This window comes from Dipodomys spectabilis, unplaced genomic scaffold, assembly GCF_019054845.1.
Source record: "Dipodomys spectabilis isolate Male_0828 unplaced genomic scaffold, ASM1905484v1 ptg000063l, whole genome shotgun sequence".
In the NCBI taxonomy this organism is placed as follows: Eukaryota; Metazoa; Chordata; class Mammalia; order Rodentia; family Heteromyidae; genus Dipodomys; species Dipodomys spectabilis.
Window position 1 is genome coordinate 941590 of NW_024870740.1, and position 21002 is coordinate 962591.

At 35.3% G+C, this 21002-nt stretch overlaps 1 protein-coding gene across 2 annotated transcripts in view; it reads left to right on the forward strand.

Moving 5' to 3' along the window:
- Crispld1 (cysteine rich secretory protein LCCL domain containing 1) overlaps window positions 1–12697 on the forward strand; it is a 41900-nt gene extending 29203 nt beyond the window's left edge. For both annotated transcript variants that reach the window (XM_042680685.1, XM_042680686.1), the window contains 3 exons: window positions 3876–3951; window positions 8223–8353; window positions 11658–12697. In XM_042680685.1, coding sequence (XP_042536619.1) covers window positions 3876–3951; window positions 8223–8353; window positions 11658–11709 — 259 coding nt within the window. In that variant the 3' untranslated portion in view covers window positions 11710–12697. The remainder of the gene's footprint in view (window positions 1–3875; window positions 3952–8222; window positions 8354–11657) is intronic.
- The last annotated feature ends 8305 nt before the right edge of the window (window positions 12698–21002 follow it).

Below are 21002 nucleotides of genomic sequence, written 5' to 3' on the forward strand. Positions count from 1 at the left end.
CTTTTGTGTGATGTTTTGTCTGGTGATACACATTTTTACCTGAAATTCTGGTATTTATAGGATTCAAAGTTCTGAATGTTCTTAAACTGTGATGCAAGATGGAGCAGTGACATCTCTTTGATCATGTATACTCCAGGTGCTCCTACTGTGTCTTCTCCAGATACAGAGGGCTTGCTGCCATCCCATTATAGCAAAGACTAATCATGTGACCTCTATGTTCCAATGTGCTATAAGGAGTTTTTAATTAGCCTGCTTGGGGTATTACAACAAAATGCCACAGATTGGATGACATAGACAACAGAATTTTGTTTCTCACAGTTCTGGACTATGGGAAGTACAAAATTCAGTTGTTAACTGAGATGTTCTTGCTAGAGGCTGTCTTCCTAGCATTCAGATAGTCACCTCCTTCCCTTTGTGTCATCACAGGGGTTGGCACAGAGTGTGCTCCCTTGTATCTTGTACAGAGTGGTTACAGTTACGTAAGTCAGGTAGTGAGTACATTTTCTTTTGAAGTGTCACCCCCCCCTCCCTCATTCTCTCCCAGTTTTTCCCATCTTGTCTGCCCCCATAAAGGTCCTACTTCCAAATCCAGTCACATTCAACCAATGAATTTTGGAGTGATATAAACATGGAATTCCTCCAACAGAAACTAAAATGGTAGAATTCTTACGTTCTAACATTGTTATCCAGTTTCTAAGTTAGATTAATCTAATTGCAGTTGGTAAGTTAAAATACTCATTTATTCATTTTAAAGAATTATAATGAAGTTTACCTACTATAAAATAATGAAAGAAAGGCTACATTTTTTTCGTAGCCAAGCTGACGTGAAACTGTTATGTTATGGTACTGCACCCTAATCTGTACACAGGAAGGGTGTTATGTTCCTAAATATCCAGTCCTAATTCTCTCCCACTGCTTTCATTAATGCAAGCATCCACATGACCTCTAGAAACCATCAATAATATTTATAAGTATAATTGTAGCCTGATGTACTCGCTTTACTTAAAATATTTAAGGATCCTATTTTTGTGGCACTTTATTTACTTTGGAAAGCCTTCATTACTTACCCTTTTAAAATAAAATCAGAGCAGGGCATGAGTGATTCACACTGGTCATCCTAGCTACTCAGTAGGCTGAGATCTGAGGATAGCAGTTTGAACATAACCCATTCAAGAAAGCTCCAATTAACCACCAGGAAGTCAGAAGTGGAGCTTTGGCTCAGGTGGTAGAGCGTTAGCCTTGAGCAAAAAGAAGCTCAGAGACAGTGCCCAGACCCTGAAGTCAAGCCCCAATATCAACATAAAAACACACAAACAAATAAAAAGAATCAGTATTTCATTTAGAAGAATAAGACGGTGTTCACAAGAAAACAGAAGATATTAATATAAAAGTGATTATTTCTTTTTCTGTCAGTAGGAACTTTCTCAGTTATTAAGCACGAAATCAGTTCCTCCATGTAGGAAATACTAACCTGCTTCCTATTAGAAATTCAGTTCTTTTTTGTCTGCATGACAAGTAATGATGTTACTTATGTGACAATTGATAACTAGGGAGCCATCTGTCTCAGCATTTCATCTTTCTTCTATAGCTTAGGCAGTCTATTCGAGACAGAATGACTAGAGCAAATAAACTTTAAAATTTTAATTGTGGGAGAACATGAACTGACTAGATTTACCTGCACAATGACATCCTTGGGATGCTCCATTACTGTCAGGACAACCCAAAACAAACTGCCTCAGTTACTTAGTACCTAACCTTGTAGAAAATGTGGTGTGTATGTGTGTGTGTGTAAGTGTATGTCTATGTGTTCAGTATAATTGTATGGTTTTGCATGCATGTGTGTTTATGTCTATTGTATATGTTAATGGAAATAGTTTACATATATGTATAGGCAATTAAGCCTTTAAAATCTATTGAATGTTTAATGTAAAAATAGTTGTCATTAATACGCCTCAGTATTTTCATTCAAAGCTTATAGGCAAAGTATAGATCAAAGAGTATTTCCTAAATCACTACCTATCTTTTTAATAGTATGTGACAGGTGTTAAAAACAGAGATCAAACATAAACAAAAAGAAGTTCCTCAAGTCTTTCTTTTAAATAAACTCAACTTAGAATTGCTAATGGTGACCATCTGTAAGTTAAATGCCAGGAATGAGTGAGGCTTTAGAAAGAATGATCCCAAGGCAGAACAGGTGGTTTTCTACCATAAGATGGGTGGTGAGTATGGTTCTCACCATGAAATCATTTTCCAATCAAGGGAGGCCTCCCTCCTATGGATACTCTAAGCAGTGTTTTTTTTTTTTTTAATAGCATTAACCCTTTAACTCAGTTATTCTAATTCATATTCACTTACTACACATATTTAAGTGGCTCTGGCTAAACTATACACCCTGGAATATACAGAAATATATGAATTTTTAGAGATTTAGAGCTCTGGCTATTTCTTCAAAACTACTTAAAGAACATTTGACTGCATTGGCAAAGTAATATTTTGGCCTACTTTTAGAGAAAACAACAACAACACTATTCCGTCATGTGCTGTTAGTAATTTTCATGTGGTTAATATTGAGAATCTCATTCAGTATATGAAATAAATTGTTTTCCACTTTACTTCCTTTTAGTGCACAAATGTGTGTGTGTGGGTGTGTGTGTATGCATGAGAAGTGGGGGAAGAGAGAGAGGAGAGAAAGAATTAAGAAGAGGCATTTGATTTTTAACTGGCAAGTTAATATTTCTTGAGCTCTCAGGATGGATTGAATTTTTTTGTTCCACAGTAATAAATTCAGTGTATATTTAAATAAGAAGCCTTTAATAAATGTCTTTAAATGAACTAAGCTAATCAAATATCACTAAGTCAACAAGAGACCTAGAAAAAGTGTATTTCATGTAGGAAGAAGTGCAAAGGGCCAGAAGTAGGAACTTGAGGAATGACCATCAGGCCATGTACTTGAAGCATGGTGAGAAAAGAAAAAGGAATAGGATATAAAGTTAGGTAACAATGGTGCCAAATATGCAGGGCTTATTCTGAATGGCATTGCTAACCACTGGAGTATTTGGACCAGAGAAATGACATGCTTCCACAAGTGTGTGGAAAAAACTGGAGAAGGCCAAATCAAGCAAGGAATATAAGTTTGACATTAGATGATGATTCAGTGTTGATTCAGGAATGCCCTGATCTTAGACATAATACAATTGATTATGGATCAAAGGTACTGCTGGTTGGATGTAAGGTGTGAGATAAAGAGAAGAAACAAGGACAGAAGAAAGCTTTGGGGTGTGGCTCCTGTAATAGTGGTGTTTCCTCTGTATTAGGAATGGGAGCCAACGGATGAAACAGATTTGGGATCAGAAGAAATTAGGAATTTGGTTGTGGACCATTTAAGAATGAGATTTCTATTAGAACTTGGTGCAGGTGCTGGGAAACTGGGAGGGTATACAAGTTTGGAAAAAGAAAAGTCCCTACTGGAGATGCTAACTTGGAATTTAACTCATTATGCCTGATCATGACCACCATGAAATTGGATAAAATACCCCAAAGTGTGAAAGTAGAGAAGAAAAACTGAGGTGAAACAGATTTCACTAGTTGTTTACTAAACTACACACATTGAGTGCTGACGTCTCAGATACATGGAGATACCTCCTTTGAATCCCCAGTTTAGAAGGCTTCTTGGCTAAATCAGAATGAAAGAAAACCAGCCTGGAAATATACAAAGTAAAATGAAGCAATTGTGTCAAGGGCCTACCTTGTATAATTGACCTATTTCAGGAGAGAAAATGTGAGAAAAGGTATAGCAGTGTTGGCTTTGCCTCTCTCTATGAAGGTTTTCAAAGTAAGAATGATTGGTGTTATAACTTTATACATAATTTTTTCAGAGTATATTGTCCTCGAAACTGTATGCAGGCAAACCCGCATTATGCTCGTGTGATAGGATCACGAATCTATTCTGATGTAAGTATCTTACCCTATACAGCTCTCCATATTAATGTAGATAAAAATATATGCAAGGTGATGAATCATGTCTATAATCCTAGCTACTTCGGAGACTGAGATCTGAGCATTGTAGTTCAATGCCAGTCCAGACAAAAAATAAGTCTGTGAGACTTTTATCTCCAACTAAACAGTAAAAGCAGGAAGTAGACATGTGCCAATCAGTAGTGTGCCAATTTTGAGAAAAACAGCCAAGTGACAGTGTGAGGCCTAGCTTTCAAACCCCAGTCCCCCCCCCCCACATACATATGCATACGAATATCTATGTATGTGCCTCTGTATATACAGAACAAGGGAACAATTTCTGAAGTGTCCTATATGGTCTCAGAAGAGCTACTCATCCATTTCTGAGGATGTATATGGGTGTACAAGTATTTATTGTGACTAAACTTTTCTGCTTACCTTCCCTACATATCAGACATTTAAAACAAATAGCTTGGGGACATTTTTTCTCAAAAAGAAGATGTAGTGTGCTTTCCTTTATTCCTTTGTTTCTTCAGTATCTGAAGCATGAATGAGACAATTGCGAATTTCTCAAATATATAAACAATAACGTCACTTCCAAGGGAGCATATGATAAATAGCATAGAATCAAAACCAGATAATTCCGTAAATATATACTAAGGAAATTGTTTGTGGGAATGTTGTTACAGATGACTTTCGTGGGCTTGGATGAGGAATATTAGTGGGAATGGTTTCAGTATGGATGAATGTATTCTGAGCTGGGTTTGACCTGTTGATTGGCAAAGAGCATGAGAGAACATATTCTACGTGGGCCAATGGCATTTGCAAAGAAATGAATGTGAGAGTTGCACAGATTGCTTGATTAGCTGGTTTTCTGCCCATGAAGCAGGCCTCCAGATCTTCTTTTTGCTGGTAATTTTGAAGTGGAGTCTCTGGGTCCTTTCTGTCTGGTCTAGCTTTGAGCCACAATCCTGCCAATCTTAAGCTTTCAGAGTAGCAAGAATTAGAGGAGTGAGCCGCCAGCACCAGGTTAGGTAGGAGTCCACTCCAGACATGAGAGTATTCTGTGTGTGCAAGGCAATGTTTTTACATTTCATGCCACAGACGTGTAGAAACCTTTACCACTCTATAAGCCAGAGAGGTAAAAAAGCAAGCAGGAATATTCTCTTAAATATGATAGGAAATAGATGGAGTTAAGAACATACTCACCTTATTTCTCTTGACAAGTTCATTTGGGTCTGGGGTTGGTTTGTTTGTTTTTTTTTTCAATTCAGCTTCACCTTTGAATTCTTCCTCAGTTATAAGTCTCTTCTGCTGCAGATTTGCTTATTGTCTTCTGCAATTTCCATGTCTTGCTGGTAACTTGAATTTGCTAGTGCTCACATTTGGGCTGGTAGCCTTGTTTCAAACACATCTTTAAAAAAAAAATTCTGTCAAAGTCATAGTCTTTCTTTATATCTTCATTATGGTTACTTCCCTGGGAGGGATATTACTGGCTCTCCTAATGCCAGGATAAAATCATCTTTTCTTTCAAACCTTATTACTTTGTGTTTTCCTCTTTGCACTTAGTGTGTTATTAGGTATTTTGATTGTTGTCTGTCTCTTTTATTATTAGTTTTTAAGGTTCTTGAGGGTAACAGGTGGGCAATTCATTCATCACCTTTCCATTACTTACTTTGTCTGCCAACCTGTGAAGAAGATGGGCTTGTTTCTGCCTTAACAGAACTCGGAACTCAGAATGGCCCCCAAGCCATTATCATCTACACCAATATGTATTAAAATAAAGAAATGGAAATATGCATATCTGGACTCACCCAGGATTTCCAAGGAGTCATTCTTTCCAGGTTTTTCTCTTTTTTATTGTAAAGATGCTGTACAGAGGGGTTACAGTTATATGAGTAAGGTAATGAGTACATTTCTTGTCAAGCATTGTTACCTCTCCTTTGTTGTTTTCCCACTACTCCTTCCCTTTCCCACTACCCCTCCCCTCCCCCACCTCCTTCACTCCTCCCTCCACCCGAAGTTGTAAAGTTCATTTTCAATATAGTGTTCTTGTGGGTATCACTGTTGCAATGGGTCCAGGTTTTCCTTTTACCCACTGGAACTTTTCATCTTAGTCACATCTGGCAAGAGCCTTTCAAAGTATCCTGTACACTTCTTTTCAGTTATCTCTTGCTAGAGTTAGGGGTTTGCTGGAATTTGTTTCCAAAGAGCACTGTATCTTTGCATTTAAATGAAGTGGGTAGGCAATAGAAAGCATTTTGTGGGTCTTTGAGAATTCAGTTGGAAATATGAAGATTCCTGTCACTTGGCAATGCAGACTTAGAGATGAAACCTTTAACAGCCCTTTTTTTGGTGTGTTTTTGCAAAGTAGATTATCTCCTCAGTGACAGTTGATATGGGAAGGTGGGATTGAATCAATTTCCATTCCTCTCTTTTTTCCACTTATGCTGTCTCTTTCATTCCATATACAGAGTTAGAATCAATTGTGTCCATTTTTGCATGTGTCCAAAAAATTCCACTATATTCCCAGGTACATTCTACTTTGTTTGCAATAAAGTATGGGCACAAAAAAAAATTCTGACCTTTGAATTTGGTAGGAATGCAGGCTGACTACATAGCTGTAAGCAAATTCCCAGTGCTCTCAAAACAGTGTAAGTGTTGGGACTTAGTGAATGTTATATCTAAGCACTTTTGTTGTCTAGGGGAGAAATACTGATGATACCTTTTTAACAGAACAGGATAAATACTAAAATGTGTACAAAATGATTTTTTAATTCCATCTGCTAGGAATAATATTGAATATAATTATGAATTCAGTTTGGAACTTTAATAGTGAATTAAATGCCTCCTCCAAGGCTTTAGATAGATGGTATGTTGTAGCAAAGAAACAGAATTGAAAAGGATTAAGCAGCTTGGCCTTCAGGCTCTGTGAGCTAATAAATACTGACTGATGGCATAGAGTTCAGAGCACATTGAGAAAGCAAGGTCATATAAGACACACTCACTTATGCAGACTTTCAAAGCACAGTAAATCCCCACATGAGCATAGAGATAAGAACAGAACTCAGCAAAGGCATCGGGAAAGGCCAGACCAATGCAGGTAGACAGGAGGTGAATTGCTTCTCTGTCATACAGTTCAAGTATTTCCTGTATGGGATTTCCTCAGGCCGTTGTCAGACTTCAGTAGAACACTTAGATTAAAGGCAAAATTAAGGTCTAGGGAAGACTTTGGTAGCCAAAAGAAGTTATTTGACTTTTGGAAGCCAGTGGTTTAAAAAAAATGGAAAGTGTTAGACCTAAACATCAAATTTTATCAACAGAAAGTGATATATATATAACACAGAAGATTTCTATCTAGTATTTCTGTCAGAACTTTCAAATATAGGCTGATAGGTAGAAAATGTTCATTATTCTTTAGAATTTCTTCTTAAAGCTTTTTCTGGCAAGTGCTCAACAATTTGAGACACTTTTTGTATTTTTGAGATAGAGTCTTATATTTACATACAGTTGAGTCTGAACCATGATATTTCTTCTTTGCTTCTCACATACTGCCATAGCTGTGAAAACAGGCACACCCCACCACATGCAGTTTTTGTTTTTGTCTTTTTTTGTTTCCTTATTGAGTGAGATGGCATCTCTCAAATGTTTGCCTGGTCTAGTTTTGAACCTTATCTCTACCTCCCAAGAAGTTGTAAGCATATTTACCACGTTACCCAGCCTTCCTGGGGTTATTGCTTCGCACAAATACCTCTGCATAGATTATATTATTTAAAAGGAAAAAGAAAACTCCCCACTTAAACTATTTTACAATGGAGCCCTAGAAATGTATAGAATTATGGTTGAGTCATATATAATAAGCCAAAACTGAGCATAAATGGGGTACATACCATCTAATCTGTGAACATATCTTCTACACTAACTGAAACACTGTATGTTAAAATTTGAGGGTGACAAACAAGCTCTTGAAGAGTTAAAAGGAGTAAATACGTTTTGTATTGCTTTGACAACAAAAAGTTGGCTGTTGGGATAGAAGACCTATTTTTTAGATTGGATGGTGGAGGAGTCTAACCAGGACAGTCATCCTTAAGATCTGCCTTTAGACTGGCTCAGAAATGACTTTGATTTTGGAAACATTAAATACTGTATGATGCCAGCTGCTCGCTGGCCGTGTAGACAGATGTCAGCAACTTCTGTCTAGAAGAGTAGGCTGGACCAATTCAGCTGGCATTTCCTAATAAGGGTACCTGTTTCCCTTGCCTCCCCAGCTGTCCAGCATCTGCAGAGCAGCCGTTCATGCTGGAGTGGTTCGAAATCATGGTGGTTATGTTGATGTTATGCCTGTGGACAAAAGGAAGATGTACACTGCTTCTTTTCAGAATGGAATCTTCTCAGAAAGGTAAAGCGAAATTATCTGCCATCTGCCTCATTATTTATGATTGCTTTGCAGCATCCCTCCGTAGGGAGGTTGTAAATGAAGTGGCTGAGCCAGTTTGTTGCCTCTGCATTCTTGCCTAATGAGCAACCAGTCTTCCAGGGATGGGAGAAGCTGCAGTACCAGAGGGGACTGTCTCCTGCAGGCTTATAAAAATCAACATGAAAAATCGGATTAGGAGTCAGAACCACTCTTTTGTTAATAGATCTTGTAATTAGGAAATTTCCTTTATCCTCTTGGATTTTCTAGATTAGTTTTGATAGTTAATTCTTTCTAGATGAGTTAGGCTCTGAATATTTCTCTAATCCAGTGATCTGACAAAGAATTCAACAGAAATAATGAGTTTGATTTTGCCTACAACCAGATTTTGTGTGCAATTGGAAGTTCGTATAATGTCAATGAACTCTTTTTAGTCATTCAGTTTGTTCCCTAGTGCTATTTTGGTGATTTGAGAATATTCATATGATTCAATTTATGAACTATTGATAAACACAGATAAATAAACCATTAGTGATTTTTTTTGGCATTGGCATTTATGAAAGCAATACTGTTTCATTTTTCACTTGTATATATTCAAGGAAATAAATGCTTAACTTTTAGATATGGCCAGAGTCCTTCAAAATTGCTATTGGAGAATTCATATGACTAATAGTTTCCCTAAAGAACTGCAATCCCTAAAAACTATGCCATATTAAGTGTCCAGGTTGTCTCCCATATAACTATCTGGATGCTATTTTTACATAATGGTCTGCATTTAACGTCTGCTTTCAGATGGGATTATATAAAAAGTAAGCCATCATGGAGAAGGTGACTTCTCGACAATCTTACTCATTGCCCTGCTCAGCAAATATGACAACAAGGGACTGACAGTTAAAGAATCCAGTATGCCCTTTTATAATCTAAGTGCTGTGGTTTCATTTACCTGTCATACGTTTAAGTGTATTTTAAAACCATAAAGCGATATCCACTAAGATAGAATAATAATTACTTTTATTGTTTTTGAAATAGTTGTACAAAAGGGTTGCAATTTAATATGCTGAGTTGAATGTAAAATACATCTTGATCACAGTTATCCTTTTCCTCATTTCCTCTCCCCCTTCTATCCCACCCCGGTTTCCAAGTTCTATTTTCACACATGTACATTGAGTATTATGGCCGTATTGGCTCACCATTTCATTTCCATTCATCCACCCCCACTTCTTTTAGTCTCTTAATTTTTCCCAAAGTCAATAAATGTTGCAACTTCCTGGTACTTAATGTGTTGAGTTGCTTGTTACATTGTTCATAGAGTTTAAACCATGGGCTCTCACTTCTATGTATTCTTGAGTATCCACTAGACAGTGGCACTACTAGATTCTTTAAGTATATTAAATCAATCCGTGCAAAAGCTTTATAATGTTATTCCTCTAACTAATTCATATGTGTGTTAACTGAGGCCAAAATGGATTAAATCATTAGTGTCTCCAAATAAATCAGAGTCCAGCTTTAGCAGCAGATCAGGGGGCTGAGAGATACACATTTTTTCCAGTATGTCATTTTGTGCAAAAGAAGAAACACACCAGACACAGCTACTACAGATGAACCCCCAGTTTGTCAGTTAACGCTCACTATGTGTGTGCAATGTGTGTGTCATGTATAGACATTGGTGATTTCTTCATCCTCTCCTCACTCGAAAATTTTCTCTCTTCTTTGATTGTTCAAGAAAAGAAAAGGAAACATTAAAAGGAATTACACTTTGTCTTTTTCTTAAGACTCATTGTGTTAATCTTTAAAGGTCATTTTTAATTAAAATAAAATGATACCAAAGTGTAATTAATTGAAAGAAATAATGATAAATGGCATTATCTGTCTGCCTTAACTTTTGAAGATTTAAACAAAATGTTGATCAATAGGCACATAAAAAATGAGCAGTTTAAATAATAAAGTGCATAGCTCTGAATTATTTTTGAAGATGCGTTAAGAATTTATATGAATGGAGCTATAAAATCTTCTAACTGTACAAAGAAACTTAACATATACAAAAAGCTATTATGTTCTGCACAAGAAGATAATATTCTTAGATATCAGTTTTTTCCAAAATTTATAAGTTTAATATGACGCAATGAATGTATCATCAGATTTTTCCTCTTAAAGGTAGAGCAGATTACAAGACTAAGTTGTACAGAGAAAATAAGAAATGCTGCAAGTAAACAATAACTAGGCTCTTCAGCCCGGCTTCTTTTTTCCATTATTATTTGTAAGTAGTTGTACAAAGGAGTTGCCCTTTAACAAAGCAGTTTATTAATACAATCTATCCTGATCAATGTCACCCCTTTCAACATTCTCATACATCCCTCCCTTGCCCACCTCACTATTCTTAATTTTGTGGGATATACATTACATTCTTGTCTGCATTTTCCCTCTCTTCTCTTCATTCATCTACCTCTCTTCCCTTGACCCACCCTACCTTTCCAAGCATCTGCTTTATGGCATTTTATTTTGTGGAACCTTCATTTTGGTTCTCTAAGTAATTACACTATTTGAGAGCTCCCTTGAATCTACTGTATTTCAGTTAAAACATTGTATATACTTGCTTATTATCCAATTCTCTTATATGTGGCAGTGCATTATTTTTAACTTGTTTTAGAAGTACCTCCAAATAGCATTGAGTTGTATTCCTTTTCATCTCCTTCCTCTCTACTCTCCATATTTTTCAATTTTAGTAAATAAATGCTTAGGTACTTCTAGATTTGACAATTAAATTTCCTCATTAACATTTTTCTTGAAAGAAACAGTGTCTATTCAGAATTGTTTTGTATAATAGCAATATAATTTAAGACCTAGAAAAAAACATAATAAGTTACAGCATTGTGTAAATATGAGCCATTTTATTAGTTTCGGTGAACTTTTAAGTATGTAAATCCACTGTTCACCAGTCTTAGAATTCTCTTAGAAAACAACAGCTAACTCTCCTGAAGTATATTTCATTAGAGTCAAAGCAGAAAATGCATGAAAATATGACTAGAATCTGTGAAATACTAGACAGACTTTTCCTTTCATACATTTTAAATTTCTTTAGTAAACTTAGAGTCCAGCGTACACCAACATCTTAAGAATGATGTCATCCGTGCAAGAGCTTTCCAACAACTATAAATTATAGTAGTTTAAGAAAGTTGACCATCTGGATTCACAGAACTGCTTTTTTGACTGTCATAAGAAAGCATGATTTATTAGAAGGATTATATGTACAGATGACATCAATGTATTTTTTTTTTTTGTATTTTTGCAGTTTACAGAATCCTCCAGGAGGAAAAGCATTCAGAGTATTTGCTGTTGTGTGAAATGGAGCACTTGGAAGGGGATCATAATGACTGTTCCAAATGCCATATTTCTCAAGTTTGTATAAAACTGTAACATTACTGTACAAAAGATAGCAACTATGTTCAGCCTCCTACAAGTGCCAAATGCATATAAGTCTTGATAAACAACATCTATAAAATAAAACATGGGACATTAGCTTTGGGAAAAAAATAATGACTATGTAATGGTTTTAGAAATCCTGTGTTAAATATTGCTATATTTTCTTAGCAGTTATTTCTATAGTTAATTACAGTCATGATTGTTCTACATTTCATATATTACATCACATGGTGCTTTGTATATGCCACTAATAAAAATGGATCTAAACAGTGAATGTGAATGTCCTTCAGAAAATTATCTGGTGCACTAAAAGCAATAGTTTTTAAACTGAAATAAGCCTTTTATCACATTTTTCCCAGTCCAATTCCATGGTGTTACCTACTCTAAAATCTCAAGTTGTTTTCTACTTAGTACCTGTACAGTGTTCCTCTTTTGTTTAGTTTAGATATATACAATACTAAGTCCTGATATTGCACTTACTATTTTGTATAAAATAATATTTTAATATTCTAATGAACCTGTTAAAAATTTTGGCTCCTTTGGAATGGTTTTAATTGTAAGCGGAATAAAGTCAAAGTTGTGGTATAGGATATGAATAGTGATTATGTCATAAACATAGGGCTAAGCATGGCAGCCTATGTATTGTTAATGTTGGAGTCACACATTTTGTCTTGTATCCTGGCACATACTCCTGCAGGCCAGGAAGTATAATAGCAAGAATAAAGATGGACCAATGTCTTGTCTCACCATTGCCACTGATTTTCATAATGGCAAATGGCCTTGTGTATAAATGTTGCTATATTATGGTATCTAAAGTGGTGATGTATTTGTTTCTATGGAAAATGTATTGTGCTTTGAGACTATAATTCTGTAAAATGTTACCTTGAGTACTTCTTTTCTGTTGGTGAATTTATTCATTTCCTGTAAACTTATTAAAATTAATCATATTTCAAAGGAGTATTCTCAGTTCCTTTTGCATACATGCCTTCCTTTAGAAACCATTTTAAGATTAATGAGCACTATTGATATAAATAAGTCTTCTAAATTTGGATTCTTGACTTTAGCATAAACAACATATTTCATGTCATAAGTCTAGTCAGCTTAGTTATTTAGGTACTCTTACATGGAAGAATAAGTCATATATTTAGAAGATTTTTTTCAGCAAGAGAAATAAAATAAGAAGTGATTTTATAAAGGAAGTGAATCTGATTGTAATTTTAAAAGGATCAACAAGATAATACATACTTGACATATTTTAGAAAGTAAATGAGCAGGTGTTTAGTTAAAGTACATACTGGAATTGGGAAATACAAGAAAGCTCGCTAGCTCAAACTAAAAAGAAAAAAAAATAAAAACCATACATGGTTGAAAGAAAGCAACTTATGAATAAACCAAATATCTCATAATGTTTTGGAAAGAATGGGCAAGGAATTAAAAAGTTATATACTAAAAAGTGCATAGCTGGGCCCTGGTATCTTACTCCTACAATCCTAGCTACTTGGGAGGCTGAGATCAGAGGACTGTGGTTCAAAGCCAGGTTGGGCAGAAAAGTCCATGAGACTCATTTCTCCAAACAATCACCAAAAGAAGTGGAAATGGAGCTGTGGTTCAAGTGGTGGAGCTGTAACCTTAAGCATAAAAGCTTAAGGACAGCACCTAGGCCCTGAGTTCAAGCCCTAGGACTGGCACAATAAAAAGAAAAAGTGCAAATACTGAAGCAGATTTTTCCAAAATACATAGAGTAAGTGACTTTGTTTTTTATTCCTCCCACCATCAGTTCTGACAGTTAAAAGATTTCTCAAATGGGTCGCTACATTGGATCCCCACTGCTAGCCTCCTGTACTATCATAGCATCTCTAGATGGAGCATCTCTATTCCTTGTCCGAGCATCTTTAGTCTTGCCTTTGGTTTTGGTCTCTTCTTTGAGTTTCCATTGCTTAAGAAAACAGGATCCACCATGAAAGCAGTTAAGAACCTCCATAGTCTTGATTATTTTGTTTATTTATTTATATTCTACAAGAGACAACCTTGGGTAAGTTATTTCACTTTCTCTCTTATTGCCTTGCCTGTAAAAGGAGACATGAGATCTTACAGAGATTGCACTAAGACCATATTCTGCACTGATCCTTTCATTATTCACTAAACATAAAGTTCTCCAGGAATTTTACTATAATCCTAATAAGAATTAAATACTGTCTACTCTATGCACATTATGTTAATGATTTTTCCCTATTATATTTAGTTCCCTGAATTTAAGACTAAGTTCTTTGGGAATTGTATCACTTTTACTCACTTCTTTACCTAAAAACATATTTATCTGAGTAATTTTTTTCTCCTAATTGGGTTGGACTATACTATTGAATGGAAATTTTAACAAATGCTATCCTTGAGGATATAGATGAATAATTCTGTACTTAGCATAGTGGAAGATGAACACCGAGATATAATGTTACAAGTAATAAAATGGTGGGCATGCTGTGTGTGGATTTAAAGCTTGTCAAAATTAATCGAATAGTATTAACATCATTATTTTAGTTTTTCAGTTTTATTAGACCACAGATGAATTCCTTTAGTGTTCATCTATTAAAGCAATAAGCTTCACAAAGGAGAGCAACATAAAAATGCATTTCTTTTGTAGTCTTTTGAAAAATTTGCATATTCTCCTGTCCACTTTTCTATTCAATATTGTATTTAAAAACCTTTATTGATTTTTATTATTTATAAATTGTTTTCCAAAGAAACTTCAGTTCTTCTAAATAATGTGGAGAGCTAAACAACAAAGTAAAGCAAGCTGTCATTTTTGCAAGCATACCAAACTTCAGATTTGTAGTTTAAGCGAATTTTGATTCCACAAAGAATTGCATTGTTTAAGCTGTTTTTAAAAGGTATCTGAAGTGATATTTCTACCCTGGTACCATAATATTCATGAACTACAGAAATAATTTAGTGAAATAATCTGATCCTCTTTTACTAATTTATTGGAATTAAGACTAAGTTATATCATTTTTGAGATTTTTTTTTAAAAGCCACACTCTAGAACCCTGCTATTAGAGCTGAACAATTAGATATTCTTTATCCCTCTCTCTCCCCCAGTTCTTAAGTCACATTGCACAAATCAGTCAGTGTGTAAAATAAGTATGATGATTAAGCTTCTTTACACTAGACCATTAAGTTTTGTAAACTAAAACTTCCAATGATACCTAAAAATACTTCCTAATTAAATCCACAATAGTTTTCACATTTAAGATTTCAGTCATGAGGATGGAAAGCAGAAGCCTATATAAGACCAATAGAGAAGTTCAGTCTATATTGAAAGTCTATATAGAAGAAGAAATCAAGAATGTATATTTAACATGACTGAATTGATTTAAAACAACTTCATAAATGCAAATACTTAATCTGGTTTAGTCCTAAAGGTAAAAAATAAATAAATTTTTAAAAATCTATATAAGAACATCATAGCTAGGGACAAAATAAAAAAAATATGAACAAATACTGGCCCCTTCCGTAACTTACAGCTTTAATTCATTCAGAAAATATTGAGTTTCTTCAATGCACTGTGGATTGTGCTAAGCACTGTAGATGTAAGCAAAACTCCCAGCAATTTAGAGAATATTGGGTGACATCCAGACAAATATATGATCACAAGCCATAGTGATAATAGGACTATATAATTACAAAGAGAATGCACTACTTTTAGAATACAGAAAAGTGGGGCTTTACTTGGTTTGGGAGGCGGTCAGAGTGAAGAGAGTTTCCTGATATTAAATTAATTGATATTAAACATTTAATCTTAAGGATAAATAGGAATAATAAGGTAAGGAAAAATCTGTGCAATAAAATAAAAACCAAGAATGTACAAATATTTTATCAAAGTAACATTGTAGGAATAACAGCACAAAGACAAAAAAAAAAATCCAAATATGTGTTGGGGGCAGAGAACAGAACAGAGATATATCTAATGAATCTGGACCCATTGGTGGGGTAGGAACCCAGAAGGCTCCTCAGGATCTCAAAGATACAATGCACACTTGGAGCCCTTGGATGTGCTCATTTGTCATCGGCATAAGGTGACAAGTATTAATCTGCTCAAAAGACAGACATCAGAGTTTGAGCAGAGAAGGAGAAGTATTAAGTAAATACTGTACGACCAGTGCTAGAGTTTAATAGAATTTAATGTCAAGTACTCTAATACTCCAGGTCAATAGAGTCTGACTCTTAAATGATTGATATGAATACAAGAACTAGATGGAGGAGATTGTATGTGAGGGAGGACAGATGGCTCATGTTGAGAAACATGCTTGAAACACCCTACATGTTCCATACGTTATTTGATTTTTCATAGCAAAATCCAAACCCAGATTACTTTTCATTTTTATGTGTTAGAATACAGATTCTAAAAGGTTTAGGAACATTAAGGTCTTGAATTTGAAAACTAAATTTACATCTCTGTTTTACTAAATCTAAAAGCCCTGGCTCTTCCCACTAGGTCTTTCTCCTGTTATTTTTTATAAGGACTTGGAATAACTGCATTAGTTCCCCCCAAAAAAATCTTTTGAAATACTCTTATACAAAATTTTACAATCCTGGCATATGCCATTAATTTGCAAAATGCAGGAAAATTGTAGAAAAATAATAGAGGTTTTACTTTATTTGATTAAAGGAACAATTGTTGTTTAGAGAATATCAGAAAAGGATGAAGTTTGTATGCTGTAGATGTTATTGGACTGTTCTTCAAAAAAAAAAAAAAATAGACTGAGTTACGTTTCCTTCCCCACCTGAAGAAAAAGGAAATAAGAGAAAGACAAACTTTCTCATAAAAGAATGGATGGCTGGAATCATACTGCTGACTAACTCACTGCATATAGAGCTTCTGTTCAGCCCCCACACCCCAAAAGGCAGCAGGAAGGAAGAGGGCTTTATACCTTGTAGAAATGATGGGAACTCTGCTTTCTTACTTCCAGTTAAGTGGACTCCTCATCTTCATTCTTTTTTTTTTTAATTGTGAAAATACCATACAGAGGGGTTACAATTCCATGAGCAAAGTAATGCGTACATTTCTTATCAAGCATTGTTGCCTCCTCCTTTGTTTCCCCTTCCCATCCCTTCCCATCTCCCCCCCCCCCATCTTCATTCTTTACATACCATCTTCCTTTATCCTCCTAGGAGCCAATGATTGACATCTCACCACACCCAACAAAGCCTTTCAGATTTTAAGCTCATCTAGATAAACAATAAGAGATTCCTGAGTTTAAAAACATCCAATTCTTTGAAATACATATGTGAAGGCATGAAGAATCTTCCGACAAAAAGCACATGTAAGTGGACATCCCATCCATCAGCTTGCCAGAAGCAGTAGATGTTTTAGAAAAGAGCACCTGTAAAAATATTTTCATTAGTGTCTTTTAGAGTGATCTGAGGAAGTGGCGCTGTGGCTCAAGTGGTAGAGCGCTAGTCTTGAGCTGAAGAGCTGAGGGACAGCACCCAGGCCCAGAGTTCAAGCCCCACGACCGACAAAAAACACACACACACAAAAACAAACCTTCTGCCCTAGAGGGATCTGAATCGATTTTTTTATGGAGAAGTAATAATCATAGAACAGAGGAAGTGCCAGGTTTGGGAACAGATTAAGAGAGTTAAATTTTAACTATTCCAGTTTAGGAAGTAAAAAGCTGCAATGTGAAAAAAGAAATTATTTGAGAGATATAGAAGATGAAACAGAAAATTCCTTGTTGAAGACAAAAATATGAAATGTCTATAGCTATGTGAACACATAATAATATTGGATATTCACAGAATAACATACTATCCAATTAAGGATCAATGAATACAACATTGAATTGCTAGTGAGAATTTTGTATTTCACATCAACTTTGTCTTTTTCTATGTGGATAATCTGTATAGGATTCATTGAAATTCTCTTAGACTTAGCTAGTATACCTAAAATTCTATATAATAAATTCCTCACAGCATTGAGAGAAAAATTAAAGAATATAGCTGAAATTGCCTAGCACTTGTAAATACTATTCAAGTGAGAGTTATATGCATCTTAGGTATCTATAGGGAGAGAAACAGATTTCATTTCAGATTTTTTATGAACTGTATCTATTTTATTGAAGTAGAATTTAGATTTTAAAAGTGTGCTTTCAGTTGTTTCATGAGTTATATTATTTTCCTAGGGTTTCTGTAATGAAGTACCACTGGCTGAATACCTTCAACAACAGAAATAATATTTATTCTGTGAATCCATAAATATGGGAGTTTTATTCCATCTTCTAGTATGTTCTACAATTTCTTTCTTTAGACCTCTGTAGAGGTGTTAAATATCTTGCCTAGATTAAAAAAAAAATTGAGGCTATTGTGAATGGGGTTGTTTTTCCTGATTATCTTTTTCAGCAAATTCATTGTTGGTGTATAGAAAGACTACTGAATTGTGTATGTGAATTTCGTATCTTGCTACCTTGATGAAAACGTGTTCAGGGTCACATATGACTACCTCACATCAAAATAGGAATAGGTAGCAGCTACATGAAAAGTGTATAGCACAAGAAATACTGCTGTAGTAATCAAGTGAAACAAGAGTAATAAATTTAAAAACCCTTCCTTTTGCATATGTATAGTCATGTGAAGCTTAACAAAAGGGACAGGTATTAAAACATACATCCCTGGGGAATTCCCTCAGGTGAGAATGTCATAAAGTGTACTTGTATAATCCTAGATAGTCCATGTCAGTCAGCATGGCCTTTGGTAAACACTAGAGGTATCATTCTGTTATGGTATGATGCATCATTCTGTTGTATGGTAATAAAAGTTTTTTAAATAAAGTTTTTAAATGGGAGTACACAATAAAATACTGGCAAAAGCACAGCATAAAGAAGTGAATAAGATAGTAACATAAACTTTTCTTCTTACTAACAGTATCAAGGTTTGAACACAAAATAAATATCTAAGACACTTGTTTCCTAGGTGGTGGTACTATTTTGGTTATGGTGGAAATATTAGGAGGTGGGTCCTGCCTGTTAGAAATAGGTCACTGCAATGTATTCTTGCAAGCTATACTTTTCACTACAATTTCCAATATTACCCTCATTAGGAACCTCATCAGCATAAGCCTTCACTATGCACATTCCTACCTATGTTCTGGTCTTAGGAGCACTTTTCCAGAATATATTGTTAAGCAAGCTCCACTTATAATACTGTAGATTTTCTGTAGGCTATTTTTCCAAACTTCTCCAAAATCCTCCTGCAAAGCACTGTCAAAGCCTTCTCCAAATCATTTCAGGTATATGATCAACCATTCCATTTCTTGGTATCTATTTTTTTTCTTTCCTCCTTTCTTTCTTTTTCTTTCTTTCTCTTTCCCTCTTTTCCTCTTTTTCTTTTTCTTCCTTCTTTCCTTCTTTTCTTTCTTGCATTTCTTTTCATATCTCTTCTTTTCTTTCTGTGCCTGTACTGGGGCATTAATCGAAGGCCTTGTGTTCTCATCTAGTTCTTTCCCTTAAGGTTGATGTTCTCACTTGACCCTTACCTCCACTGTCAGCTTTTTAGGCTCTCAGATTTGTCTGCCTGGGCTGGCTTCAAACTTCAATCCTTAGATTTCAATTTCCTAAATAGCTAAGATTACAGAGGCAAGTCATCAGCTGTGGGTCTTGGAGTGAATTTTCTATGTTAACTTTCTATAGCTGTAACAAACACCTTAGATAATAAACCTGTGAAGAGAAGAAAGTTTGCTTAGGCTCATGGTTCCGGAGTGAACAGGCACATCCATTAGGCCTCAGTGGGTTTGCCTGATGGTAACAACAGGGAATGTGTGGCAGAAAAAAAAGCTACTGACCTCTTGGCCAGGAACCAAAAAAGAGGAAGAGAAAGAGGCCAAGGTCTTATAATCCTCTGTGAGGGTTTGCCATGCCTGTAATGCCCTGAAAACAGCTCATTTGGCCCCACCTCTTCAAGGATCAACTACTTTCAGATGGTGCCACTGTGAGGCACAGCTTTTAACACATTGACTGTTAGCAAACACTGAAAAGACCACGGACAACAACGTGTTAAGATTGGATTTGAGATGAAATAAATGAGAGGATTTTATAAAAATTTAAATATATAAATTAAGACATCCTTTACATGCTCCTTTTATACAGGAATCAATAAACATGTATTATTACATCTATTGCATTATCTTTCTTTTTTTAATACAAGTTATCTTGTTTAAGCAGTTACCTATGTCCATGGGAGAAATATAACAATCCTGAAAGGAAAGGAGTATTTTTTCACAGTGAAAAAAAAAATCCAACCCACAGATAATTTCCACTGGTTCTAATGGCTCTTCCCCAGCTCTTTTGGTCAATATGGTGTTCTGCTCAACAGTAGCTTTCAGTGTAGCACTGCCAGAGAAAGCCAGGCTGTGCACGCAGAGCCAAAGACTCCTTCACGTCCTCACACACTGAGTAAATCTTTGCTTACTGGCAGAGGTGCCCACAGGTTGGAGCACTTGACTGGAAAGGAGAAACAGATATAGATGTGAAAACCTGAACTTGGGTGAAAGAGAAATGGAAAAGTCCAGGGGAAAAAAAATAAGAGCAAAGGAATCAAGTATTCTTTTCCTTAGACATAATTTTTAAAGACTTTTAGAATGATAAATTGAAATGAGAAATGTTTATATATAATTTACCATCACTCAGTTATTTCTTCTAAGGATTTTTAGGTCAAGGAAATACAATTTTAAAAGCGTTTAGATAAAAGTATCCATAGTGTTGGTTTTTAAAAAAATATTATTGTAAAGGTGATACACAGAGGAGTTAGAGTTACATAAGTAATGAGTACATTTCTTTTTGAACAGTGTTAACTCCTCTCCTCTTCTCACATTTTCCTCCCTGACTTTCTCTCCACCCCCATTTTCCTCCCTGACTTTCTCTCCACCCCCCCCCAAGTTGTAAAGTTCATTTCCAACATAGTGTCTAGTGAGTATCACTACTGCATTGATTCACCCTTTGTCCCGCCATTTCTGTACTTTACATTCCTTTCCCCAAATCAGATAAACTTATATACATATCCAGGACAAAGGGTACAGAAATAAAAAACAGTGACAACAGAGAATAAAACAGGAAAAAAATGAAAGAAAGAAGAATAACTGCAAATAGTACACTTAGAGAAACCTCTTGTTTCCATTTGTTGGAATTCATTTCAATAAGCATCATTTTATGTGGTCATATGCATA